Genomic DNA, 23,676 nt, shown 5'->3' with positions numbered 1-23,676 from the left:
AATGACCTCTTCCTTTTGTAATATGTTCTATCTACTTTATTTTTCCTTGGATATTCTTCTTTTAGTTGTAATATGTTCTATCTACTTTATTTTTCCTTGGATATTCTTCTTTTATAGAGTTATTTGTGTATTTTTAAACCTGTCAGATCCTGAACATTTTGGTGATCCCAATATATTTGTGTGATAGAACCATTTTATAGTTGTATTTTCAGAATTAAGTCGAGGATTAACTACTCTTTCTTCTGTTTTTGTCTTCTTTGTTTATCTATATAAATTTTGTTTTTATGCTTATGTTGCTTTCTTTTGTCCTTTTCCTTCTGCTCAGAGAGGAGAGCCGTTTGCTTTCCTTCCTTTCTTCTCCCTTTCCTTCTGTTTCGGGGAGGACTCCTTGTATAGATCTTGGTAACGTAGGGAGAAATTTAATATTCTGCAAGTGCCAATCACTTTCTTTTAAATTTTGTTACTTGCATGAGAGAATAATTTACACTTATAGATGGCTAATACTTGTTTACAAGAAAACACTTGCTTAACCCTCTGTAATGTTTTTTTGCTAATTTTTTTCTCCTCCCTGATGTGCGCTTATGTCATGTTTGTATATGTATGTGCAACTTTCTTTATGATTAAGTACCTCTATTCTCAGAAAAAAGATCATGATGGTTTTGCTCTTTCAATTAAGCCTCAGTTTATAACTAAGAATCATGTGTCCTCTCTTGGTAACTTTTAGACTCTCTAGAAATAGCTAGTCTCCACAGCACTGGGAGAGAAATCTATCTGTTATGTTTCTTTTTTTTTTACCTTAGTCATGTCTTATTCAATATTTGTTCATCAAAATATTAGACATCCCCATGTTTGAGTAATTTGTATTGATGGCACTAAATATGTTGCTTTAACCTGGAAAAACCAAATCAATTCCACCCTATTTCATTATACCCATTTACCTCCCTCCATCCTTCATCCTTCCTTTTGTGTGCGTGCACGCACCTGTGCAGACTAGCATATACACTCCAAAATAATGAATTCCTGGGAGTCTGCCATCATTTTAGCGGTTCACATGTCTGCCACACATTGGGGTGCATAAGTTACTTCAATTTGTTTCTAGGGCAGCTTTTCGTACAACGCTAGTTTTATTATCAGCCTGTACGATTTTGTGTTGCCACATGGTTTACGTAATATGAATTGAGAAAACGATTGCAATCCTGTTTCATATTTCATGACTTGAATCTATACGTTCTTTGATTTGAAAATCCTGTTTCATATTTCATGACTTGAATCTATACGTTCTTTGATTTGAAGAAAAGTTTATTCATAGTTAAATTCATGGAAAAAAAGTTATCATGGCTGATGTATTTTGGTTATTATTTTGTTTTGTATGAAACAATTGTTACAAGTGATAAGTAGTTGATTTTTTTTTAAGTGCATGTAACTGCAACATTCTATATTTTAACTGCTTTAAGATCACATCCATGATATTAATGTGCTTGGAAAGTTCGATGTTATCTGGGGGGTAATAGTGAAATATGTCATCCATGGTGTCAATTGAGTCATTACAACAGGAGAAACTGAGAACTTCAGTAACTTTACTTAAAAGACCTGGTTGATGTTCACATTTTGGTATATAGCATCACATAGTGATAAAATAGCAACAACAATGTCAATAGTAACAAAGTATTTGCTCCCAATCTTTTGGGACTATTTTGTTGTAGATATTTGACCATTTTTGTGCTGGCTGTTGGTTACCTAGTGGAAGTTCATCCTTTTTTTAGGCTTGGTGGAGGTCCTTAATCTGGGACCTAATTGGCCAGAAATCCTTAGCTTCTTTTCTCTTCTTTTCTTTTTAGTTAGCTAAATCACACGTGCATAACTTACTTGACAAGAAGTGCTTGTTTGGTTACTTTCCAAATAAAAATAGAATAGGAATCCAATATAAATCCTGTCTTCCAAGCCTTCAAGGGTGTTTTCTGGAAAAGGTTTTTTTTCCTCTTTGTTTTGCATAAAAAATGGAAAATGGAATTCTCTACCAGCACAATTCCCTCCTTTGGATAAAAAACTTGAAAAACAGAAAAGAAAAGGCAGAAAGCTCTAAAAACTTTCCAAATCTTCAAGTCAAACACATTCACTCAATTTATTATTATTTTTCTATGTACTTGCTGCCCAATTCCTTCTTAAAAACTCGGAATTGGCTTTTCCATTTTTTGATGACGTTTTCTGATATGTTTGGAAAGGTTTCTAGAAAGTTTTTCAGAGTACCAAACAACGGAATAGGAATTCTATTTTCTAAATCTGACATAGGAAGACGGTGTCAGTAGGTTTCCATGCATTTTCCACACTTCTTCTTTGAGCCAAACAGGCCTGAAATAGAAACCATAACAGTGTAATTTCAAGAAAATTAATAAAAAAAATTTATAAGATAATAAGTAATATTAACAACCATATTTAAAATAAAAAAGAAGAAATTATCACTTTATTGGAATAGTGGATATAGATCAATATTGGCACAATGTTAGTTCTATATAATTTTGGTTTATTTGTTGATTTAAATATTAACATATTAGCCTTTATTTAGTTATTTAATAATAAGTTGAAAGTTGAGTTTTTTTGCTACTCTAATTTTTTATCTTTATTTTCTCTATTATATATTATTCAAGTACAGTTCAACTGAATGCAAAAAGATTTCAATTAATTTATATAAAGACAAATTTTCAAAAGAGCCCTATTTGCAAATTTATTCCCAAAAAACGACCACTTTCAACTTTATTTGTCAAAACCGACCTGGTTTCAGCTCCGGGACTAAACCAGATTGGTTTTAGCGAAAAAGTTCCCAAACTTCACGGGACTTCAAGTCGCGTGAAGTTTAGCAGTCATTTTGTTAAGCTGCTAAACTTCACGGGACTTCAAATCCCGTGAAGTTTCAGAGTTCAAAAAACTTCACGGGACTTGAAGTCCCGTGAAGTTTCAGGCTCATTTTCTAGAAAAGCATGGCTCTGAAAAATGAGAACTGCAATTCCACGGGACTTTAAGTCCCGTGGAGTTTTCGCTCTGCCTATATAAGGCAAAAGAGATCTCGACCCATAACCCTAGCCCCTCTCCTCCACGGGACTTGAAGGCCACGTGATGACGACGATGGAGCCGGCACTTTGCATGCTGATAGAGTGAGTACTTCTCAGCTTCATACATAACCAGATACTCAGATAATCGAGACTCATCAGGAACGCAGGGGGCAGGGAAGAGCGAGGGGAAGGGGGAAGAGAGGGAGAGGAAGAAGAGGAGGAATTTTGTGTTGTATGTGATCTTATTTTGTTAAAATTTAAAATTTTTATGATTTTTCAAATACTATACTTTTCTGGATCAATTATTGTTTATATATGTGATCTTCGTGAATATTGTTTGATTCGTGTTTAATTCATTGTTGAATTTTAAGAATAATGTTGTAATTCAGTGTATATGAGATTGATTATTGTTCACAGGTGTATTTTCGTGATTATTATTTGATTCAGTGTATATTGTTTGATTCATGTAAATCGATTGATTCATGGCGAAAATTTCATATATATTTGTTATGTAATGCTTTAGGAGTTACGTTGCGTATATAAAAAACATGCACAGCCTACTGTGCATGTTTTTTAAAACCTGCAACTTCATGGGACTTCAAGTCCCGTGAAGTTGCAGGTTGAATTTCCAGAGCGTGGAAATTCAGCTCAAACTTCACGGGACTTAAAGTCCCGTGATGTTTTTTTACCTTTGAAACTTCACAGGACTTGAAGTCCCGTGAAGTTTTTTGAACTTTAAAACTTCACGGGACTTCAAGTACCGTGAAGTTTAGCAGCTTAACAAAATGGCTGCTAAACTTCACGGGACTTGAAGTCCCGTAAAGTTTGAGAACTTTTTTCGTCAAAACCGACCTGGTTTTAGCACTGGGGCTGAAACCAGGTCGGTTTTGACAAATAAAGTTGAAAGGGATCGTTTTTGGAAATAAGTTTGCAAATAGGGCTCTTTTAAAAATTTGTCCTTTATATAACTTTTCTACTACTAACCTTGACCATTACAACTATTATCTAATTTTTGTAATTTAATATTTAATTTCAATAGAAGTGTTTTGGTGTTTTAAATCAATCAATCTTTTGTTTTTATAATCTCTATTATTGAAATGTTTTATATGTATTTTGGTTTTAAATTTCAATTGTTTGTAGGCTTGATTGTTAAAGGACTCATAGGTTTTATTTATATTTAGGGGGTGTTTGGTTTAATTTCTACAAATTATAGAAAATGTTTTCCACCCAAAATATGATTTCCTTGTATTTCTTAAAAAAATTATAGGAAAAGTTTTGAGAAGTCAAAAAGTACCAATTTTTTTTATTTTTTTTACTTTGCTTGTTTGGTTCAAAACAAGAAAATGATCCATAACTTTATAGAAATCAGCAAGATGTCTTATAATTTGTAGAAACTGTACCGAACAACCCCTAAATTTATAAAAAAGTGTCAACTTTATAGAAAAATGTCAATGTGGTGTCAGATTTTTAGGTGATTTCCGCCAATTTTGAGAGGAAATTGATTTCTGTAAATTTTGATAATTTTTTTACTTTACAGAAAATATTTCTGTAATTTTTTTTTGAACCAAAAACAATTTACAAAAATCTACAGAAAATTTTTACAGAATTGCGATTTTCAGACACTAGTATGCAATACGTGCGTTGCACGTGATGCATATTAAGAAACTATAAGAGTCAAAATCCACAGTGTTTCCATAATTATGCATTGAACTTATACACAATACACAAGATGAATGCCAATTAACCATTATCTCACAAGACTTGGGATATTGTCCATAGAGAAGGAACCTAATCAACCATATATAATGTGTGTGATAAAAGTGACTGCACAATCAAGAAGAGGTAAGTTGATATTAACTGCAAATAATTAATATTCAGCATCACATTACAAACCAGCAAAGTATTCAATTAGCATGACGATATACATAACGATATACATACAATGAGAGTAAAAAAGAGTCAACATGATAGATTGAAAACATAGCTTTATTATACACTTTTTACAATGAGGTGTCTGAAATATCGGTTTATTGGATTTGAGGCATAAATATCTGCGTTTCCCTCTTTTGCAGGCATAGAAGCTGAAATCCCCGCATCAAGTCCAGCTCTGTATTGCTCAACAAGAGCTGGATCATTTGGCAATGAGATTGAACTATGCCCAAAATAGTATGGCATCCCATGCCCTACTCTATCCTTCCACTTTCGATACTCCAAGACCCAAGTGTCACATGACCCAAGATTAATATACATTTTACCAACAGGAGTCATTTCCTTCATTAGGATTTCATTTTGAGATGAAAGGAATCTCATGTCTTGTTCCTGGACCATGCATATATTTTGATGGAAGAACCATTTAGGGAGAAACTTCATAACTGGGTCCATCAATTAGCTGACCTTCAGATAGTTTTGCTAATCTACAGAAAAATTTAATATAATCAAGGGCTATGGTTACAATTATAGCTATAACATGCTACAATGGCTGTATTGGAAAAGCACATAAGAATCAGATGGATGAAATAAATTGAACGCCGAACAAAAACCGCATCAATAACCAGTAATAACAGAACAAAACATGCAGCCTCCCTGAAAAATGGCGTAGCTCTCCAGTTTTTGGACACTATTGTTGTATACTAATACAAGTCAATGCTCTTTTTTGTCTCAATATGCTAGAAGCTTAATTGCAAAGGTAGAAAAGGAACTGATTGATGCTTCCTCAAAAATTCAGGCAAAGAGGGGGGAAAAAAATGGGATTGTCTCGGATCAATGGTCTTACAAAGGGGTCAAAAATCTTGAGATAGATAAAGGTATCCATTGCTGAGAACCATAGTTATTACTATCTTACTCCGGCGTGTGATGCCTTGAATTGAAACTAAAATTTACGAAGTAGGCCTTGATGGTACCCTTGCGCTCGCATGGTGTTCACAAATTCATAAAGGTAAGACCATATTATCTTCTGCATTCATCTCCATCTGTTACTCTATTGATCCTCTTAACATAGGTTACCACTATATGTTTTTCTATACCTTGTTTGTATCGAATTTTTTTTTGTTTCATGCAAATTCATCGGGTATTTGAAGTTGTAGAAACTCTAGATGCTTCAAGTTTCTGGAATTGTTGTTTTCATGTGATGTATGTAATTAACATAAACAACTTCTGACTAATTTGTAGAGCTCAGTAATGAACGCATTTTTTAAGATCCAGAGTTGCAAAGCAGAAGAAGCTACACCTATGCAATTAGTATAACACAAATAGACTATTATTTTAACATTAATCCCATTTTTCAATCCCAGACAGATAATGCACTTCTGAAAGGTTTTCTTCTCGGATTTGTACGATGAATTTGTTGGCGTTGGAATGGAGGAACTAATGGAAATTTCCAATGAGCTGAACATAAAGAGAACAAATCACAGTAATTCCTAAATAACCAATCTCTTTCACATTGTAAACTTCACTAAAAGATGAACGGTAACTGGAGGAATGTACCTTATTGCAATTGGGTATAAGCTCTTGAAGTGCACGCATGCTCTCATTGATCCTATCTCTTCCCCTCTATTCACAATTGTACAGATGAAATCAGTCAAGGCATAATTTCAAAACAGATACAAGTTGAAAAGGTTTTAAAAAATGAGTAATGTGCTAACTTTTTCTGATAAATTATGTATTTTCGCAGCACGACTTCACTTTTTGCTCTTGCCTTAAACAGGAAGGGATTGGTTACTGATTTGAGAGCACATTCATATTTGCACATCAACTAAATTTATAAACAATCCATAATTTATTTTAAAAAATAATGATTGCAATCGTACCTTCCATCTTAGTATCAAAATTTATAAACAATCCATAATTTATTTTAAAAAATAATGATTGCAATCGTACCTTCCATCTTAGTATCAAGTAATACTTTCTTTGAATTTTGAATGTTAAAAAATAATGATTGCAATCGTACCTTCCATCTTAGTATCAAGTAATACTTTCTTTGAATTTTGAATGCTTTACCTTCTGAGAAAATTTTATGGTTGTAATATTTTCATTGCAAACGAAAAGTTCCCTCATGATTCAATGATTTTGTGTGACAATTAAATACATGAACATGTGCAACTTCATACTATTATGATTCGTCATGCATATTCTGATTTTATAAAAAATCTAGGTATAATAGGCACCCAAAAGCTCATTACATTAATATAAATATCTGGAAAACCAGTACAAATTTTCTAGAGTATATTTATGTCCTTCATTATTTTAAATTTGGATGTCAGGTAACTCAGACTATAATCTAACGCTTTTTTCTAATCAAGAATTATCTGTCGATGATAAAAGAAAGCACATTAATTTGAATGACTACTTATAGAGTCTTCAAGTGAACAACTTTACTAATTTTCAGCATCGCTGTCCCTTCAAGAAGTAATACTTTTAGGCTATAAGAACGTTGAGATTATCATACTTTCAAAAAAGAAAGAAAGAAAAAAACAATGAACAAAATACCAGAATGAATACTACAACTATACATCAAGTTGGATGTATAAGTTGCTACATGCGAGACATGAAAAGCTCATTATCTTTCGCAAAGTATGAAAATATCATAAGCTGAATGTAAGAAGATATAATCTTAACTTACTGAAAATTGCATTTCTAAAGAATAATAACTATTAGTCCATGGCATGCACTTGATAATGGGAATACATAAACTTGCAATTAGTATGCATTCCTTTTTACTTTATGTTCTACATTTATTTTTATTAAAGGTTTATGTGAGACAAGGGTAAATCAAGTGAACTGATGAATCCCAGTTTCTATAGAAATGACCTTAGATCTGAGCTCACGAGAGCAAAGATTGACCTGAAGTAAATACGCTTGTTTCCGAAGTCCTAGAATTTAAAGTGCCTCAATCATGTCTTCTCACAGACCTTGATACCGTTAATAAAGCATATCCTGTGACAGCAAAAGATGATGTAGTTAGGGGGACACAACCAATGATAGAAAATGAATGGGTAACATGCAAATTCTAATAACAGTGATTTATGAACTCTATATTATGCACAGTTTCTAGAAAATGAATGGGTAACATGCAAATTCTAATAACAGTGATTTATGAACTCTATATTATGCACAGTTTCTTATTGATTTTTCTCCATCTTAATGATTCTAATAACAGTGATTTATGAACTCTATATTATGCACAGTTTCTTATTGATTTTTCTCCATCTTAATGGCTATGGACTATCCAACAATGCACATGTCAAAGACAGATTATTGGTGAACATGGAGATGGCTTCGTATAGATGGACAACCTTCATGTCACGAGCAGACAAAACTATACCCTAAAGTAGTATGCACGTGTTGTTTGATGCTCAAATGGATGCTTAAAATATCAAGTGCTAATATTATAAATGAGGCAAACAATAAACAAGTAAACATTTGCAAAGATATTGTTACTGGGCATAAGATACATGGCAGCATGAGAGTAAATTGCATGAAAGAAATGCTGACTACTTTCACAAGTAGATGTTTACTAACAAAAATAACCAGATACAAGCCCTGAATATATTCAGCTCATGGAAGGTCTTTGAGAAGAGGAGATATAGTAGATGTGACTGCAAACAATCGGACATGCATGCATATACACATACATGTGAAACAATTTCGTATTGAGTTTTCTCGATCTCAATGACTATGGAATATCCAACAATGCACAGGTCAAAGTCAGATTATTGGTGAACATGGAGATGACTTTTTATAGGTGGACAGCCTTCACGTCATGAGCAGACAAAACTATACCCTAAAGTAGTATGCACTTATTGTTTGATGCTCAAAAGGGCCTTCACGTCATGAGCAGACAAAACTATACCCTAAAGTAGTATGCACTTATTGTTTGATGCTCAAAAGGGTGCTTAAAAATATCAAGTGCTAATATTAACCCTAAAGTAGTATGCACTTATTGTTTGATGCTCAAAAGGGTGCTTAAAAATATCAAGTGCTAATATTAAAAATGGCCTAAAATACTGTCAGTTTCATATTATAATTTTGAGGTAAATGAAAGTTACAAAGTCATGAACTTGTGAGTGACGGATAATATACAGACATGAATATCATGTCCACATACACGATGGACATCCAAAATTTTCTTTGAAATGGTCCTATTTATCTATAGAGTTTAATTAGAAAACTTCTTGTCGATGGACATCCAAAATTTTCTTTGAAATGGTCCTATTTATCTATAGAGTTTAATTAGAAAACTTCTTGTTAATTATTTTAGACAACCATTGGTGAAATGGTCCTATTTATCTATAGAGTTTAATTAGAAAACTTCTTGTTAATTATTTTAGACAACCATTGGTATCTTTCTTCAACCATCTCTAAGTTGTTTGCTTTAGTTGTTATTTGGCTGTTAAAAGTTATCTAATAATAAAAAATCCAATGACTTTCCTACGCATCAAGTCAATTTATAGCCTTATAGGTCTAACAATTTATATGTATGTTACTATTATGATTGCTTTGACATTGTAATACCCTATGACAGGAATGCTATTGGTTCTACTCTCGCCTGATTGTTCTAAATATAAATGCCTTAAGTAAGTAACATCAACATAAATATGAGTATGAACATATTCTAAATATAAATGATCCACATCCCTCCTATAATAGTACATAATAGTACAGACTCTCATAGTAATGACATATTTTAGTTCATTCATTTACTCATATAATCTCACTAAATGAGTCATTTTTATTGTTACAATTCCCGTTTTAAAATGCTTTTACTCTTAAGAAAAAAACTCTCTTTTGAATTTCATATGTTCTAAAGAGAATTGAGAACAGATAGAAAGTATGAACTAATGAAGATATGAAAATATATAATTCAAAGAAGGCATAATTAGGTTAAGAAAGGATGAGATCAATTCAAGTAATTAATAGTAGTAAACAGCTATTTATTTTACATTAATTTACAGAAGGTTTTCTGCTTTGATGATATCTGGTGAAGCTGTTGTAAGTACAAACTATATAAAGCATTATTTTTGTAAAGGAAATGTACCTTATTTTCCTTGTAGTTGTTGGTTGTTTTTAATCTTTAGACCTAGATTTATACCTAGATAAAAAAAATTAAAAGTTAGTAGTATATTTTATGCATTTGTTCAAGGTATCAATTGTTCAATTTTATATTGAAGACCTACAAAAGGTCATAACATTTCATCCTTAAAGAAACCTTGTGAAGCTCTAAAGATGAACTAATAACTTTGTAAACCATATCTTATCATAATCGTAATCATAAATCATAAATCATATAAATGGCTAAAATTGAAGTATCATTAATACTTCACACAAATCCATGTCATTCATAAACCTGATGGAAATATAAAGAGGAAAACATAAGTTTTTTCACATAACTTAAGCTAATTAAAACAACTAAAATTTATAAAAGTTTCCAACAATATGATTAACAAAGTCGTAGACCTTGATTTATTTTATTGACTCGACATTTATTTTTCTAATACTTGTCTCAACTCATTTTTTCGTCTCCTGACGAAATTTCTATATAGCTGCTAGAATTTCCATAGCTTTAGCAAACAATTTATCTGCTTATTCTTCATCTTTGATTTTAGCGGCAAAAGGAACATTAACTTCAGGAGTAGCAGGAGCATCTTCGCTAGGTACATAATCAGTATCTGAATTTTCAACCTTCACTTTTTTGTTAACTTCAAAAGAGCTCTCCTCATCATCATCATCATAATACTTTTCAATGGAAGGTTCTTCTTCATAATCATTTGATGAAATTTCTATAATTTCCTTGTCATTAACAAACTTTTTAAATTCATATTGTTTAGGAACTGATTTCCGGGCAGTGCGTTTCAACAACATCTGTTATGAAACCATGAAAGGAATTATTAATATAACTATAATATAAGTCTTGACATTATAGAGATTATATTGACTGCCACAAACACTATAATAACATAATAAAGCAAGAAAGTATTGAAATAAAATAAATATTAAGTATAAATGTTCAAGCTTTCCTAGACTCCCCAATAAAGTAAGTTTCTGTACTAAGGTATTTGAAGCATGTGGTATTGAAATAAAATGTTACAACCTATTCAAACATGTAATGTATCGCTATCTAATCTGAAGATCCTAATATCAAAATGTCCTATTTAAAACCTAGATGAGGACCTCCTAGCAAGTCACCATGTGTACATAGTAGCTACTTGAAAACTTGTCATGAGCATATGCCACAAGTGACAACGACAAAAGGATGAATGTGACAGAAGAGGTAAAAAATAAATAAAAGAGAACAACGTCACATAGGAATTGAAATAAGAGAATATACACATACCATGACCATGAACACCACTAATGATAAAATAAAAGGAAAGTCTCAAGTTACATGTTTTGGCATATTTGAAGCAGGTTAGTTTTCTTTATATTCTTATTTACGTTTGAGAATAGAGGGAAAAGCAAGTAATGAACTGACCATATGCCACAGGTTCAGCTTCAAAAATAAAATAAAAAAATCTTCACAATCGTAATCATAAATCATAAAAACACTGTTGTATGTTCCCTCTTATTAGAAGAGATGTTCTCAAAATCAATCATGTCTTAGAGAAAGTATGAAGAAAAAGAAAGCAAAAGCTCAAGGCAAATACTTTTATATTCAATAGTAATATATTTTTTGTAGACATGTAATAATACATGCTTATATGGTCTTTTTATATAGATTATTTTCTCGTCCCCACTGAGGCATATATTTTACCTATAGCAGAAGTATGTAAACATTGTGATGCAATAAGATTTCATCGTGAACCTAAAGGCTTTTGTTGTTATGTAGGACAAGTCTTATTAGCTACCAATGAAGTTCCAGATGAACTCTTATCAATTATACACTCCAAGTTCAAACGATCTCTATTATCTCATAAATATGATCATACTTATAATTACGCATTTGCATTAAAGTTATTTGGTGTCTGATATGAGAAGAACCTATGCAAATGTAACAAAGGGATTTACACCTTATAAAAAAACTTAGAATATTGAAAAGAACAGAATTTTACTATATAATTATAAATAACAAAAAATGTTCCTCCAATTTATAATAAAATTGTCACTAATATTATTTCTCAAAGACTTCATTAACATATACGAAGAAAAGTTTCCGCAATAAAAATTATCACAGTTTTATTTGTCCATTTAATTAATTGTCCGCAACTATATAAGTTATTGAGCCTACTTCTTCTGTTGCTGTGGATACTTCTGCTTATTCAAGCCCACTTCTTTTCCCACCAGTTCAATCCAACATCAAACTCATGGAAACCCAAACTACTCGTATACCCCTGCTCTTTAAACCAAATTCATATTTCCATTTAAAACACGATTAGACTTCTTAAAACTAAATTCTTTAGACCACTCAAAACGCAATCGAAATTACTTTTCTTTGTGCCCACTTAAAACTGATGAAAACCTCTCTTTATATCCACCCATCTGAAGCACCTTTTTGAGCTCAGTAAAGCCTGAATAGCGTGAAATTATCGAAACCTATATGTCAAAGAAATGTCACATTGGACACGAGCAAGACATGTAATAGACTCTTAACATTTCATGGTAAGCAATGCTAAAATTTGGTACGAACAACAGAAAACAAGATAAGTAGTTTTACAGCTACATTAATTGACATGGAAATCAAAAGCATAACAGAATTTGGAAAAATTACCCAGGATTTATGAAGGTCAAACAAAAGATAGCCTATGTTTAAAGCAATGTAAAAGGATGCACATTGAACCCAGGATTTATGAAGGTCAAACAAAAGATAGCCTATGTTTAAAGCAATGTAAAAGGATGCACATTGATTGACATGGGAATCAAAAGCATAACAGAATTTGGAAGAATAACCCAGGATTTATGAAGGTCAAATAAAAGAAAGCTAATGTTGAAAGCAATGCAAAAGAATGCACAGTACATCCAGTAGAAAATACTACTATCATTTATGAGGTGCCTGGCATGTAAATATGCAAAAGGAAGACACATCCATGTATCAGTCAAAATGATTGTCCAGTATAAAAATAATCAAATGAAACAAAAGAAATTATAAATAGCAACGTTGCATACTGGGATTATCTAACATTACAAGTTCTTGGTTTCTTCACTAATTTCCTATTTTCAGACTTTTTTAGAACTGAACAAAAAATCAATCAATACCAACTAAATGTTTTATTTTATAATTCACTATGCAATATTTTTCTTCACAAGTATAAAACTCTCATAACTGAAGATGGTAGGGCCTCTCATCAGTTTTCAAGAAAATAGAAAAAATATACCTTTGGAACCTAGATATGCAAACGACAAACTGATCAAGCAAACACAAGATGCTTATCCAGATACAATCAAATAATACTTCAAAAAATCCCATATAAACCCAAAACCCATAAAGAATCCGTATCCCAAATGATCAGATTCCCAATGTATTTCCACTAATACTCTGTTCTTCCAAATACAAAATTCATGTAAAACAAAGAAAGATTAGATTTTTTTTCCTATTTGTTGATCACCTATTAATCTAAATCCCTGCAACAGAACAACTAAAGCCCGAAACTTTGTAATCCTAACCTCATCAACATGCTAAAATAATAGCAAGCAGTCATTTTAGACCAAAAACCCACATCAAAATAAAATTTATGCAATATACAAGAAATGTAATATACAAGATATAAGGATAATTCACAATGAACCACTCATCATGTTCTTCTGTGATCATTTTTTTAACGTATTTACATTATAATACAATTACTAAGAGGTATATGTTTTGTTATCAATATATCCGTTTGTTTTCATATCGTATTTAGCATTAAATCCTTTCGCGTTTTGCAGATATATATTTGGAAACAGGAGTAGCAGAAAGTACAATACGAAATTCATATTTCCATTTAAAACACGATTAGACTTCTTAAAACTAAATTCTTTAGACCGCTCAAAACGCAATCGAAATTACTTTTCTTTGTGCCCACTTAAAACTGATGAAAACCTCTCTTTACAAGTTCTTGGTTTCTTCACTAATTTCCTCTTTTCAGACTTTTTTAGAACTGAATCAAAAATCAATCAATACCAACTAAATGTTTTATTTTATAATTCACTATGATCATTCCAGCACTGGTTGCGTAGGATAATGATCTTAAAACCCTCCACAGCTCATAATTTTGCATTTCATCATCTGTTACAAGAGTTAAAAAGGAAAAGATTTGAAACTTTAACTAAGTCAATAATGATTTAATCACCCAAACAAATTAAGAATATGTAATTAACCAAATAAATTAAGAATATATAAATTGGAACAAGAAACAAACAATTATCCTCTTTTATAAGCTAGTACTGCAAACGAACTACATTCTATATATCTTGTGCAGAGTAGATAAATATTCATACTCAGTTCAAGTATCAATGTTAATGATCTTAAATTGTTCATATCCATGTGCATCAGTCACCAAATACAAGCAGGTCATTAGCAACAATAGAAGAAGTAATAAACATAAAATAGCACATCCGTCCAACTCATTCCTGATATGCTTGCTCAAACAACCTTGCCTAGTTCAAGTAACAAGGAAGTGATATCCCTCAGAACTAAACAAATCCATGAAATTTTTAATTTGATCTGCAATGTTATTTTTGTCATTCGGAATAAAATTATTGTGACTCTGGTTTTTTTTAAGTCAACCAAGGCAGTCTGTTAATGTTATTCTGAAGTTTGAATTTGTTTGACTACTAAAGGGTTAGCTAATGGAGTAAAAGTCTGGGAGTCTAAAGAACGCATCAGATGGATGTGTAGGGTGACGTGAGTGTTAGGATGTTGGAGATGATGCTATAAAAGTCATACTACAAGCACCATATTATAAGAAATATAGTTCCTATATGATATAGAACTACATGAACAAATAAAAAATTGAATATCAACAAATAACAACACCATATTATGTTAAAACAACAAAATGTGAAAATATTCCTAAACTAAAATTTTATGCATTCGTCCCAGTTGTGATCTAAATTAAAAAAAAGCATCAAAGTAATAATTAGACTTTTATGCAGGCTGAGAAAATTTCTCCTTACACGCTCTGAAGGAAACCAAAGTATCTTTACTCTCCACTCAAAAACTAACAGAAAGTTTAACTCGGAAGGGGGAGGAACAAGCTCACATGTCTATCATAAATCAAAGTAAATTCAATGACTTCAGCTAATTGCAGAAAACACTTAACAGAACATAGTGGGGGTAAGCGCAATGCATATATCAAATTATTCAAATCAAAAAAATGAAGTTAACCCATAAACAATAGCAGTTTAATAATATTCAACAGATATCCCCAAAAATACGTTAAAAATGCTAGAATTGTAAGAGAAAAATCATAGAGATAGAGATAAAATAAAAAATAAAAAATAAAAAATTTACCTTGAGAACTTTCTACTCCGCCAATAAAACTCTGACACCTAACATCAATAATCAACAATCAATCAATACCAAAAATAAAGTTAATCCATCAAACAATCAAACAGAGATTATGAATAAGAAATTACAAGAAGGTAATAAGAGTAACCAATATCCATACTTACAATTGGAGAAAAAAAACCTTTCGTTGTTCCATCAAAATTGAAGCATAAGGTATTTATAGCAGCATAAAACGGAAGGGGAGAGCAGGTGAGAGGTAGAGGGAAACTGACGAGGAGTCCGAACGTCGAGGGGCAGGGGAAAGCACAGATAAATAAAGAAGGTAATAAAGGGTTTTGGGCGTTAATCAAAGATTTAGGGAGAGGGGAAGGGGAGAGATCGGATCGATTTGGGCGTTATCAAAGAGTGAGGGAGAGGGGCAGGGGAGGGGTCGGATAAGGAAGGGGATGATTAATTGCGTTATCAAAGAGGACGGGGTAAATAAAGGGATAATATATATACGTATAGGATATAGGATAAAATTAGAAATATAAAATTTGATGAGGGCAAATTGGGTATGGAAAAGTTTTGACAAAGGTTTTCTCTTTTATAAGTAGTATAGATTTTGAGAATTTTTTTTTTTTTTATAAAATTGTGCAACCAAACACTCCCTTATTGAGGGAAGGAGGGGGAAGGGAGGTAATGGACAAAGTGTCCATACCTTTAAAATTACAAATTTTCTTTCATCAACTATGAAATGGGAAAATTTCCCATATTCAATTTCTCGTAGGAATTTAGAGATCTAGGCATCACTACTAGTTAACAATATAATGTACCCTTATGACCTATTTATAGCAGCAGAAGATGTGCGTTGGGCATATAACTTTTTGCTCTTAGTTTTCGACTGATGGCTATTAGAAGTAGACAAAATGTTAATTGCAATGAATATCATATTTCTGTATAAACCAGACTGTATCCATTTTGATACTTCTTTTGCTTCAAGTTTATTTCCATAATGCAGAATATAGTATCATTAACAGGATATTGATCAAGCAGTTGCATGAAATTGATCAGTATCCTATTAATTACAACCACCTTTGTGTAAGGGCTTGTTTGGATGGAGGGTAGAGAGGGGGAAGGGAAGGGAAGGGAAGGGAAATTTCATTTTAACCTTGTTTGGGAGTTTCATTTTGGAGGGTAGAGGAGGGGAATGGAGGGGAAATTTGGCCCAAATTCTTACACCCCAAATTGGGGTGTAATGGAGGGGAAGGGAAGGAAGGGGAAAAATTCCCCTTCCTTCCCCTTCCTTCCCTTCCCTAAGTAAACTCCCAAACACACCATAAAGCTGTTTCCTGATAAAGGCATCACATCACTATCTCTTAAGAGTGAATTCAGCTTTTCTATTCAATCATAATAAAAGAGTAGAGGTGACAATTTATGATCCGATCCGATTCGTTTATAATGAGTATGAATTAAATTATATAGATCGGATCATAAACAGGTCAACCCAAAATTTACCCATTCATTAGATACGTCATTTCGGCGGGTTGACCGGACTAACCCATATATCACAAACACTGACAGCGAGCGAAACCAAAACCCAAACCCTAAAATCCCATGGCTCCTCCCCACCCCGAATCCGAATCCTCCTCCCGATCCAACCCGAGCCCACCTCCGCCTCTGAAACCGCCTACGAGCCCATCGAAAAGATCACCATCGCCGACGACGAGTCCGACTCCGACGTCGCCCCTCCCTTCTCGTGGAAAAAGCTATGGCTTTTCACCGGCCCAGGGTTCCTAATGAGCATTGCCTTCCTCGACCCAGGCAACCTCGAGGGCGATCTCCAGGCCGAGGCGATCGCGGGTTACTCTCTGCTCTGGATGCTGATGTGGGCGACGGCGATTGGGCTTTTGATCCAGATGCTGTCGGCGAGGTTCAAGCGGCGAGCGGCGGAGATTATACGAAATTGACTTCAAAGTGTGCTCAACTCAGCAATGAAACGAAGAGTAGCAGCTACAAATGCAAGCCCTCTGTGATCCAAAATCTCTCTTCCAACCTCTCCTTCCTTTTCCCAAAATGGGTCTTTTCTCTTCAACTCTAGAACGCTGAAAAAAGGAAGAAATAGGAAAGACCGTAGCCATGTCAATAGCTGCAATCACGAACCCATCTCAATGCTCATGTCCTCCTCTCCCAAGATACAACCCATCACCAAGCAAAACCATTCACTTATAAGCTTCTCAGCTAAAGGCTCTTTAGCTTTTGTTTCGAGTATTCAGTTGTCGAAGAGGTGGGAATTTGTAGCCAGGGCATCTTCGGCTACTGACTCTGAGTCATCGAAATCAGAAGGTGAAGGAGGAGGAGGAGGAGGAGGAGGAGGAAGAGAGTTGAAGTTTGAAGAGTATGAGGTGGAAATAGAGAAGCCTTATGGATTGAAGTTTGCAAAGGGAAGAGATGGAAGCACTTACATTGATGCAATTTTTCCTGGAGGAGCAGCTGATAAGGCCGGGGTTTTCAGTGTCGGAGATAAAAGTAATTGCTGCCAGGTTTGATTGGAAATGATTATTGTTGTTATTATTATTATTCCGTTTTTCTAGTTTATGGTCTTCCAAAGTTCTCACTGTAACAATTTTTGCTGGGTTTTTTCTTCTTCAATTTTTTGTCTAGTATTTCTTTCATGTAATCTGCAATGAGTTAAAAGAGAATTTTTACATTGCAGTCAATATGAGCTATAATTTTATTGCTCTCTCTATGCCAATTTCACTGATCCCCCCAGTACATTATTCTTCATTTGGTGTGTGTGAATTTTCAGGTACTTATAAGGGTTATATGGGTCGGGTTGGGTAACCCGTTTAATAAATTGGTCAGATAGCATTGACCCATTTATTAAACGGGTCTGGTCACACTTATACAGGTCGGGTCAACTATGACCTGACCTGACCCATTTGCCACCCCTAATAAGGAGTGCCTATCTTTCTACTCCTATTCCAACTGGAACTCTGGGCTTAATAAATCACTTCAAATCTCCAACTTCATAGATCAAATTTCTTGGAAGTTGAGGGCCAATTCTTTCATGAATTGCCTTTATGGTTCTGTATGCATACGAGCAACTCAAAAGGGTTCCCAATTGTTCTTCATTTGTCAATCTTAACTTCTTTCAAACAACATACAAAGAATAATGACTCAATAACTACCTCATGATTATCCAGCATATGGATGAGGTGAGCGGAAAGGATAAAATGAGGGGTAAGAAAGAGCGATGATGCGAAGTTATATCTGATATCATACCCTTACAGGAATCAGTATCCTGGACTTAGCCTATATCTGACAACTGCAGCTTGATGGCCTTACAGGCAGGAGTATATTGGACTTAGCGTGAAGAGGAACTTGGTCTTAGACTGACCGCGTTCAGATCCATTAACATCCCAGATCAAAGTAGTATCTCATTTTATTTCCTCATAATATAGATATGATCTAACTAGTCATTTACTTTTTTTGGAGAAAGAGGAGAAAATAAAGCAAATCATCTGGAACTGTATTTTGATCCACTGTATTCAATATTAGTCTTGACAAAAAAACATTGCTTGATTTATAAAAATAATAAATTCTTGTTGCTGGATTTTTTTTACCAGTGATGTACATGGTTTCTCCTATTTACCAGACAAAATATGTGTGTGTAGAGAGAGAGGAGGAAGTTTCTGAAGGGAGGGAGGGAGAGCCTCTAATCTCATTGTGTTAGGAAACTCTGAACTTCTGATTCCTTTTGTCTTCTGTATAAACTCAAAGTATGAGTCCTGGAGGTAAGCTTCGTACTTTCTAGTTGTGAAGTGATCATCATGATTGAGGGGTTTTTTGTCGTTCTTTTTCTTCATTTCAGCAGTTTCAGTTGTATCGGTTCGCAGGCATGTTGTTGTCTTCATCATATTGTTGTCGCCGTGCTCGTCATTGTGCCCTCTGTATCTTCTCTTTACAAACTTAGATTGCCCAAAGGATGTATTAAAACTCGTACTATATGAAGGTGAACGAACCGTTGGAATTGTTCTTGATGCATGTGTTAGTATCTGAGGGAGGGTTTAGATTATCGGTATTGCCACTGAACAGGTTTTGTGTTAGAGAGCATGGATGAGTTTCACTGTCATCGTATCTTGAGCTAGGAGCTTGTGTCACAGAGCGTTGATAAGATGGGGTACTGATAGATCTTGAGATAGGAGTTGGTGTCTGCGAGCGGTAAGGAGAAACATTGGATCTTGAGACTGGAGTTGGTGTTTTAGAGCGTCGGCTTGATGCATCAGATCTTGAGATTGGGTTTGGTTTTTGGAATTGTTGATGGTATGCACTGTCACTTTGCATGTCTTCTTCCAACAATTTCAGTACTTGCAATTAGTAACTTGTTAAGAAACTGGATAGCTTATTGGCTGCATAATTGAACAAAAATCGCAGTCCCTTGAGAAGCTTTATTGCTTATATTTGCATTTTGATAGAAGTCCCAAATCCACATTAGTTTCGAGTCGTTGCTGAGTTTTAAGGTAAACGAGTTGTTTACAGTAAATGACCTGGTTGCTAAATGGATGCCAAAAATCCAAGGAAAGTTCTTATCGTATCAACATTTGGTTTTAAAAAAATGCAAGAAAGTGTGAGAATGATTTATGGTACACACCTGTGACATGCGAGGCCTCATTTCTGGGTCGGGTAAGATACAACAACCGGCAACGTGCATCATGAGCTTTATTTCCCTCTCTTCATAGTTCCCATTCAACCGTGGATCAACCAACTCATGCGTTCTCATCTCCTGTATTAGTGAAAGTAGGCTATAATCTCAACTTTGAACAAAGTGTATAGACATTTACTTTCTTTTGTTACCAACTGTTAGGAGTTAAGGTTATTTACAAGCTAATAGGAAACTGAGAAAACTCTTATTTTGTATTAGTCGATGAAACGGAATCTGATATTTAGGTTAAATCAATCGAGTCCAATATTTTCAAATGATATAAATCACTGTATTTGAAATTGAAAGAGATTATTTAGTCACATTTTAATGTCTCAATCGACTATTTGGTGACACTACAGTTACATATTTTATTGGAAACTATTGACATATGAATTATAATTTAGATTTATGATGCCTCTTGGTAAGTGATTATATTTGTTGAACCTCTAGAGAAACAGTGGGTTGATCCACGCAGAAAACTGTTGGGTTTGTGATTAAATGGATCCCTGCTTATGACGGTTAGTGGACCGTGAGTATATACTGCTGCAATTTGAAGTATCTCCAGCTATGTAATCCTTTAGCTCATCTTAACATGGTCCCGGTATTTGAGAATTGCTATTACGTCACAGCAATTTTTTTTTAAGTATTAATGTGATAACTTACCCATTGGAGTTGATGTAGCTTCTCATGTCTCATTAAATCAATAATCTTTAAACCACGTATGAGCTCTATCAATAACAATCCAAATGCATATACATCAGCTTTCTCTGTAATCCGCCCTGTTTGAGAATACTCAGGTGCCAAATACCTGCACAAGTGAAGATTACATATTGTTAGGAGAATTTACCAAAGGAGAACAAAAGAAACGATTCATAATCTGGTTCCTTACCTTCAGACTTTTAGAGTAAGGTCATGATAGTTATTTTGAATTTTGACTTCTTGATTATTCTTTGATTCTCTTCTTAATGTGAGAAGCGAATATCTTAACAGAAAATTAATGTACAGCGAGAATCATATACCCACGTAAACAGATTAATGATATATCAGAATTTGGAAAGTGAAAATTATTTATGGCATGTGAAATTTTTTTAACTATCGTTTCTTTTGTTCACGTTTGTTCAAGTTAAAATTATTTAACTAAGTACTTCTTTGACATCTGTTCAAGATTTTGCTATTTTAATTATCTCGGTTAACATTATGCACAATGAGGATAGGAACTATTAAAATTTGGTACAACTTATGTTGTGTTTTTCCCTCCTGTTTTTATGTCTACTTTCTCATCCCTTTCTTAACTCCCACCTTGTTTTTTGCATCTTGATTGTCTCTGTACTAATGGAATCTTTTTTATACCTAGTTCATATATGGATATCCTTAGTGCTGAACTGTCATTAGGGTGAGTTAATTTTACTGTGCAGGAAAACGATACTCATTTGCCCTGAGTTAACTTAGTGAACCAAGCATCACTAGAATCCTGTGGAAATACCTGGAACACTACTTTCGACTAAAAGAACCTCATTGTCTTTCTTCATTAAGTTGAAAGGACTTAATTCAGAAAGATAAGTTTCTGATGGCAGAATCTTAGCTACATGTATAAACCAACAGCTTCGTGGAGAGGAAGCTGCCAAAGTTGTAGTTCATTATATTTCCAGAGTCTCTACCTTAAAGAACCTCTACTCCACACTGGATTGAGTCACTTCATGAAACCTTGAAGTTAAATGATGAACTTGGGCGCCTAAAACAGTTACAAATCAAGGCTCTGAAAATAGAGCATCAAATATTTGACTTCATACAGAGATGATATAAATTCTGGAAGATTCATGGTGAATATAGGTATATGTCCATTACTGAAATAATCTTACCCTATTGCTCCAACTATGCACGTCTCTTCAGCCGTCTGACCATCTGTTTGCCACCTTGCTAAGCCAAGATCTCCAACCTATGAATACATTGAACAAAAATTGAATAAAAAATTTTAGTGCAATTTTTGAGTGAGATAGTAGACTAAACGAGCAATGATATAAAGAAGCAAAATCTTATTAATGAGAGGTGAAATAACCACGGGCTCAAAATCATGAGTAAGAAGAATGTTCTTAGGTCTGAGGTCTCGATGTACGATACAACCGACACGACAGTCTTCATGAAGATATCGTAGACCTCTTGCTGCTCCGATGGCTACCTTCTGTCTCTGATGCCATGTCATCACCTTTTTTTCATCCTTCGCTACGATTATGTTTGAAACAATGTTAGCTACAAACTATGACTATCAGTTTTGCGATCATGTAATTTTAGATGTTAGTCCCCTAAATCTTTAACATTATGATATTAGTTCCTCAAATCATTGAAATTGCTGTGGGTCCCCTAATTCTTAAGTTATTTTGAAGTTAGTCCCTAGGTTAGCTTCCTGTCCTCAGATCCATGAAAACTACTGTATGAAATTCTTAAATTCTATACTGATGCTTAGTTTCTTCTTGTTAGAAGAGTCCCTCACAAGCTATGATCAGGGTACAAGTGTAGCTGAATATCAAGAAATGTGATTATCAGTACTAAAAGGACACTTGAATTTTAATCTCATCCATAATTCTCTGCAACACCTCAACGCTCTTGTTAGATTTAGATAACAGTGCCTATATAAAGAATGAACCACTACTGCTTCAGTTGGCTTTTGGAATCTTTTGAAAAACAAAATGATGGTCCAAAGGAGCAGTGAGTTGTATATGCCTACTTGTAGGAAATATGTATCAATTTGTCAACCAAATATCCACGATGCCAACTCCCACAGAGGAAAGCATAAACTGCTTTTGTTGTAAAACTAGTGCTTGGACAAGTGCAAACCCCAAAGTTTCTCATAGATTCCTTGTAGTATTGCTGTTTTGAATACCCCCTAGTTTTCTTTTTTCAGAAAGACCCTCTGAGATTAAAAAAAACCTTTTTTTTAACCCTCACGGTTCTATTTCCCAAAAACAAAATTCTCTTTCTCTGAGGATGAAAGAGTAAAAAAATTCACTGAGGAGGTCTATATACAAAAGTAACACTAGAGGGGTAATCAGTTCAAAACTGTGATACTACAGGGGGTTTGTCCTCAATTAACCCTTCACAAATATGAAGTTTGAAGAGAATAGAGATAGGAGAAGTGAGAAGATTTTGAGGAACCTTACAATGTAAATGCTCGTCCAATGATCCATTGCAAGCAAACTCATAAACCAGCAACCATTCCTGCCCCTCGACACAATAACCCACTAGCATCACCAAATTCTTGTGCTGCGCGCAGCTCAACACCTCCACCTCTGAACAGAACTCCGATGCACCCTGTGCACTTGCCTTCTTGTGCTTCTTCACTGCGATGACCTGTCCATCCTCCAAAACTCCTTTATGCACCGGTCCAAACCCTCCCTCTGATAGAAAACTATCTTCCGAGAATCCATTCGTAGCTCTCTCCATTTCCTTGTAAGTGAACTTATGTGGTGGTTTTCCGAAAATCGGTGCCTTGTGTTTGCAAACTGAGCAGAGCGGAGGTGGTTTTCTGGGTT

At 34.1% G+C, this 23,676-nt stretch overlaps 1 protein-coding gene and 1 long non-coding RNA gene across 4 annotated transcripts; both read right to left on the bottom strand.

The window, feature by feature from the left end:
• LOC109825543 lies at window positions 4,873–15,927 on the bottom strand. Of its 3 annotated transcripts, XR_002243019.1 has the most exons (6): window positions 15,630–15,927; window positions 15,469–15,506; window positions 10,081–10,134; window positions 7,887–7,979; window positions 6,531–6,596; window positions 4,873–5,461 (listed from the first exon to the last, which is right to left on the bottom strand). It is a non-coding gene; the product is annotated as an uncharacterized LOC109825543 (long non-coding RNA). The 3 variants fall into 3 exon arrangements; XR_002243018.1 differs by lacking the exon at window positions 10,081–10,134 and having other exon boundaries at window positions 7,854–7,979; XR_002243017.1 differs by lacking the exon at window positions 10,081–10,134.
• On the bottom strand, window positions 19,175–23,587 carry LOC109826757 (inactive protein kinase SELMODRAFT_444075-like). The gene is made up of 3 exons (XM_020393776.1): window positions 23,216–23,587; window positions 22,009–22,085; window positions 19,175–20,978 (listed from the first exon to the last, which is right to left on the bottom strand). The coding sequence occupies exons 1-3, from the start codon at window positions 23,585–23,587 to the stop codon at window positions 20,789–20,791; spliced, it is 639 nt and encodes a 212-aa protein (XP_020249365.1). The 3' UTR covers window positions 19,175–20,788.

This window comes from Asparagus officinalis, chromosome 10, assembly GCF_001876935.1.
Source record: "Asparagus officinalis chromosome 10, Aspof.V1, whole genome shotgun sequence".
Lineage (NCBI taxonomy): Eukaryota > Viridiplantae > Streptophyta > Magnoliopsida > Asparagales > Asparagaceae > Asparagus > Asparagus officinalis.
This window is presented reverse-complemented; position numbering and strand designations above follow the sequence as displayed.

Excerpts from the sequence above, each read along its gene's own strand:
- LOC109826757 (XM_020393776.1), bottom strand. The coding sequence starts at position 23,587 with ATGGAGAGAGCTACGAATGGATTCTCGGAAGATAGTTTTCTATCAGAG. Across the intron at positions 22,086-23,215 it reads TAATTGAGGACAAACCCCCT|GTTGGAGATCTTGGCTTAGC; the intron begins GTAGTATCACAG and ends ATGTATTCATAG. Across the intron at positions 20,979-22,008 it reads TGCATAGTTGGAGCAATAGG|ATGTAATCTTCACTTGTGCA; the intron begins GTAAGATTATTT and ends TCTCCTAACAAT.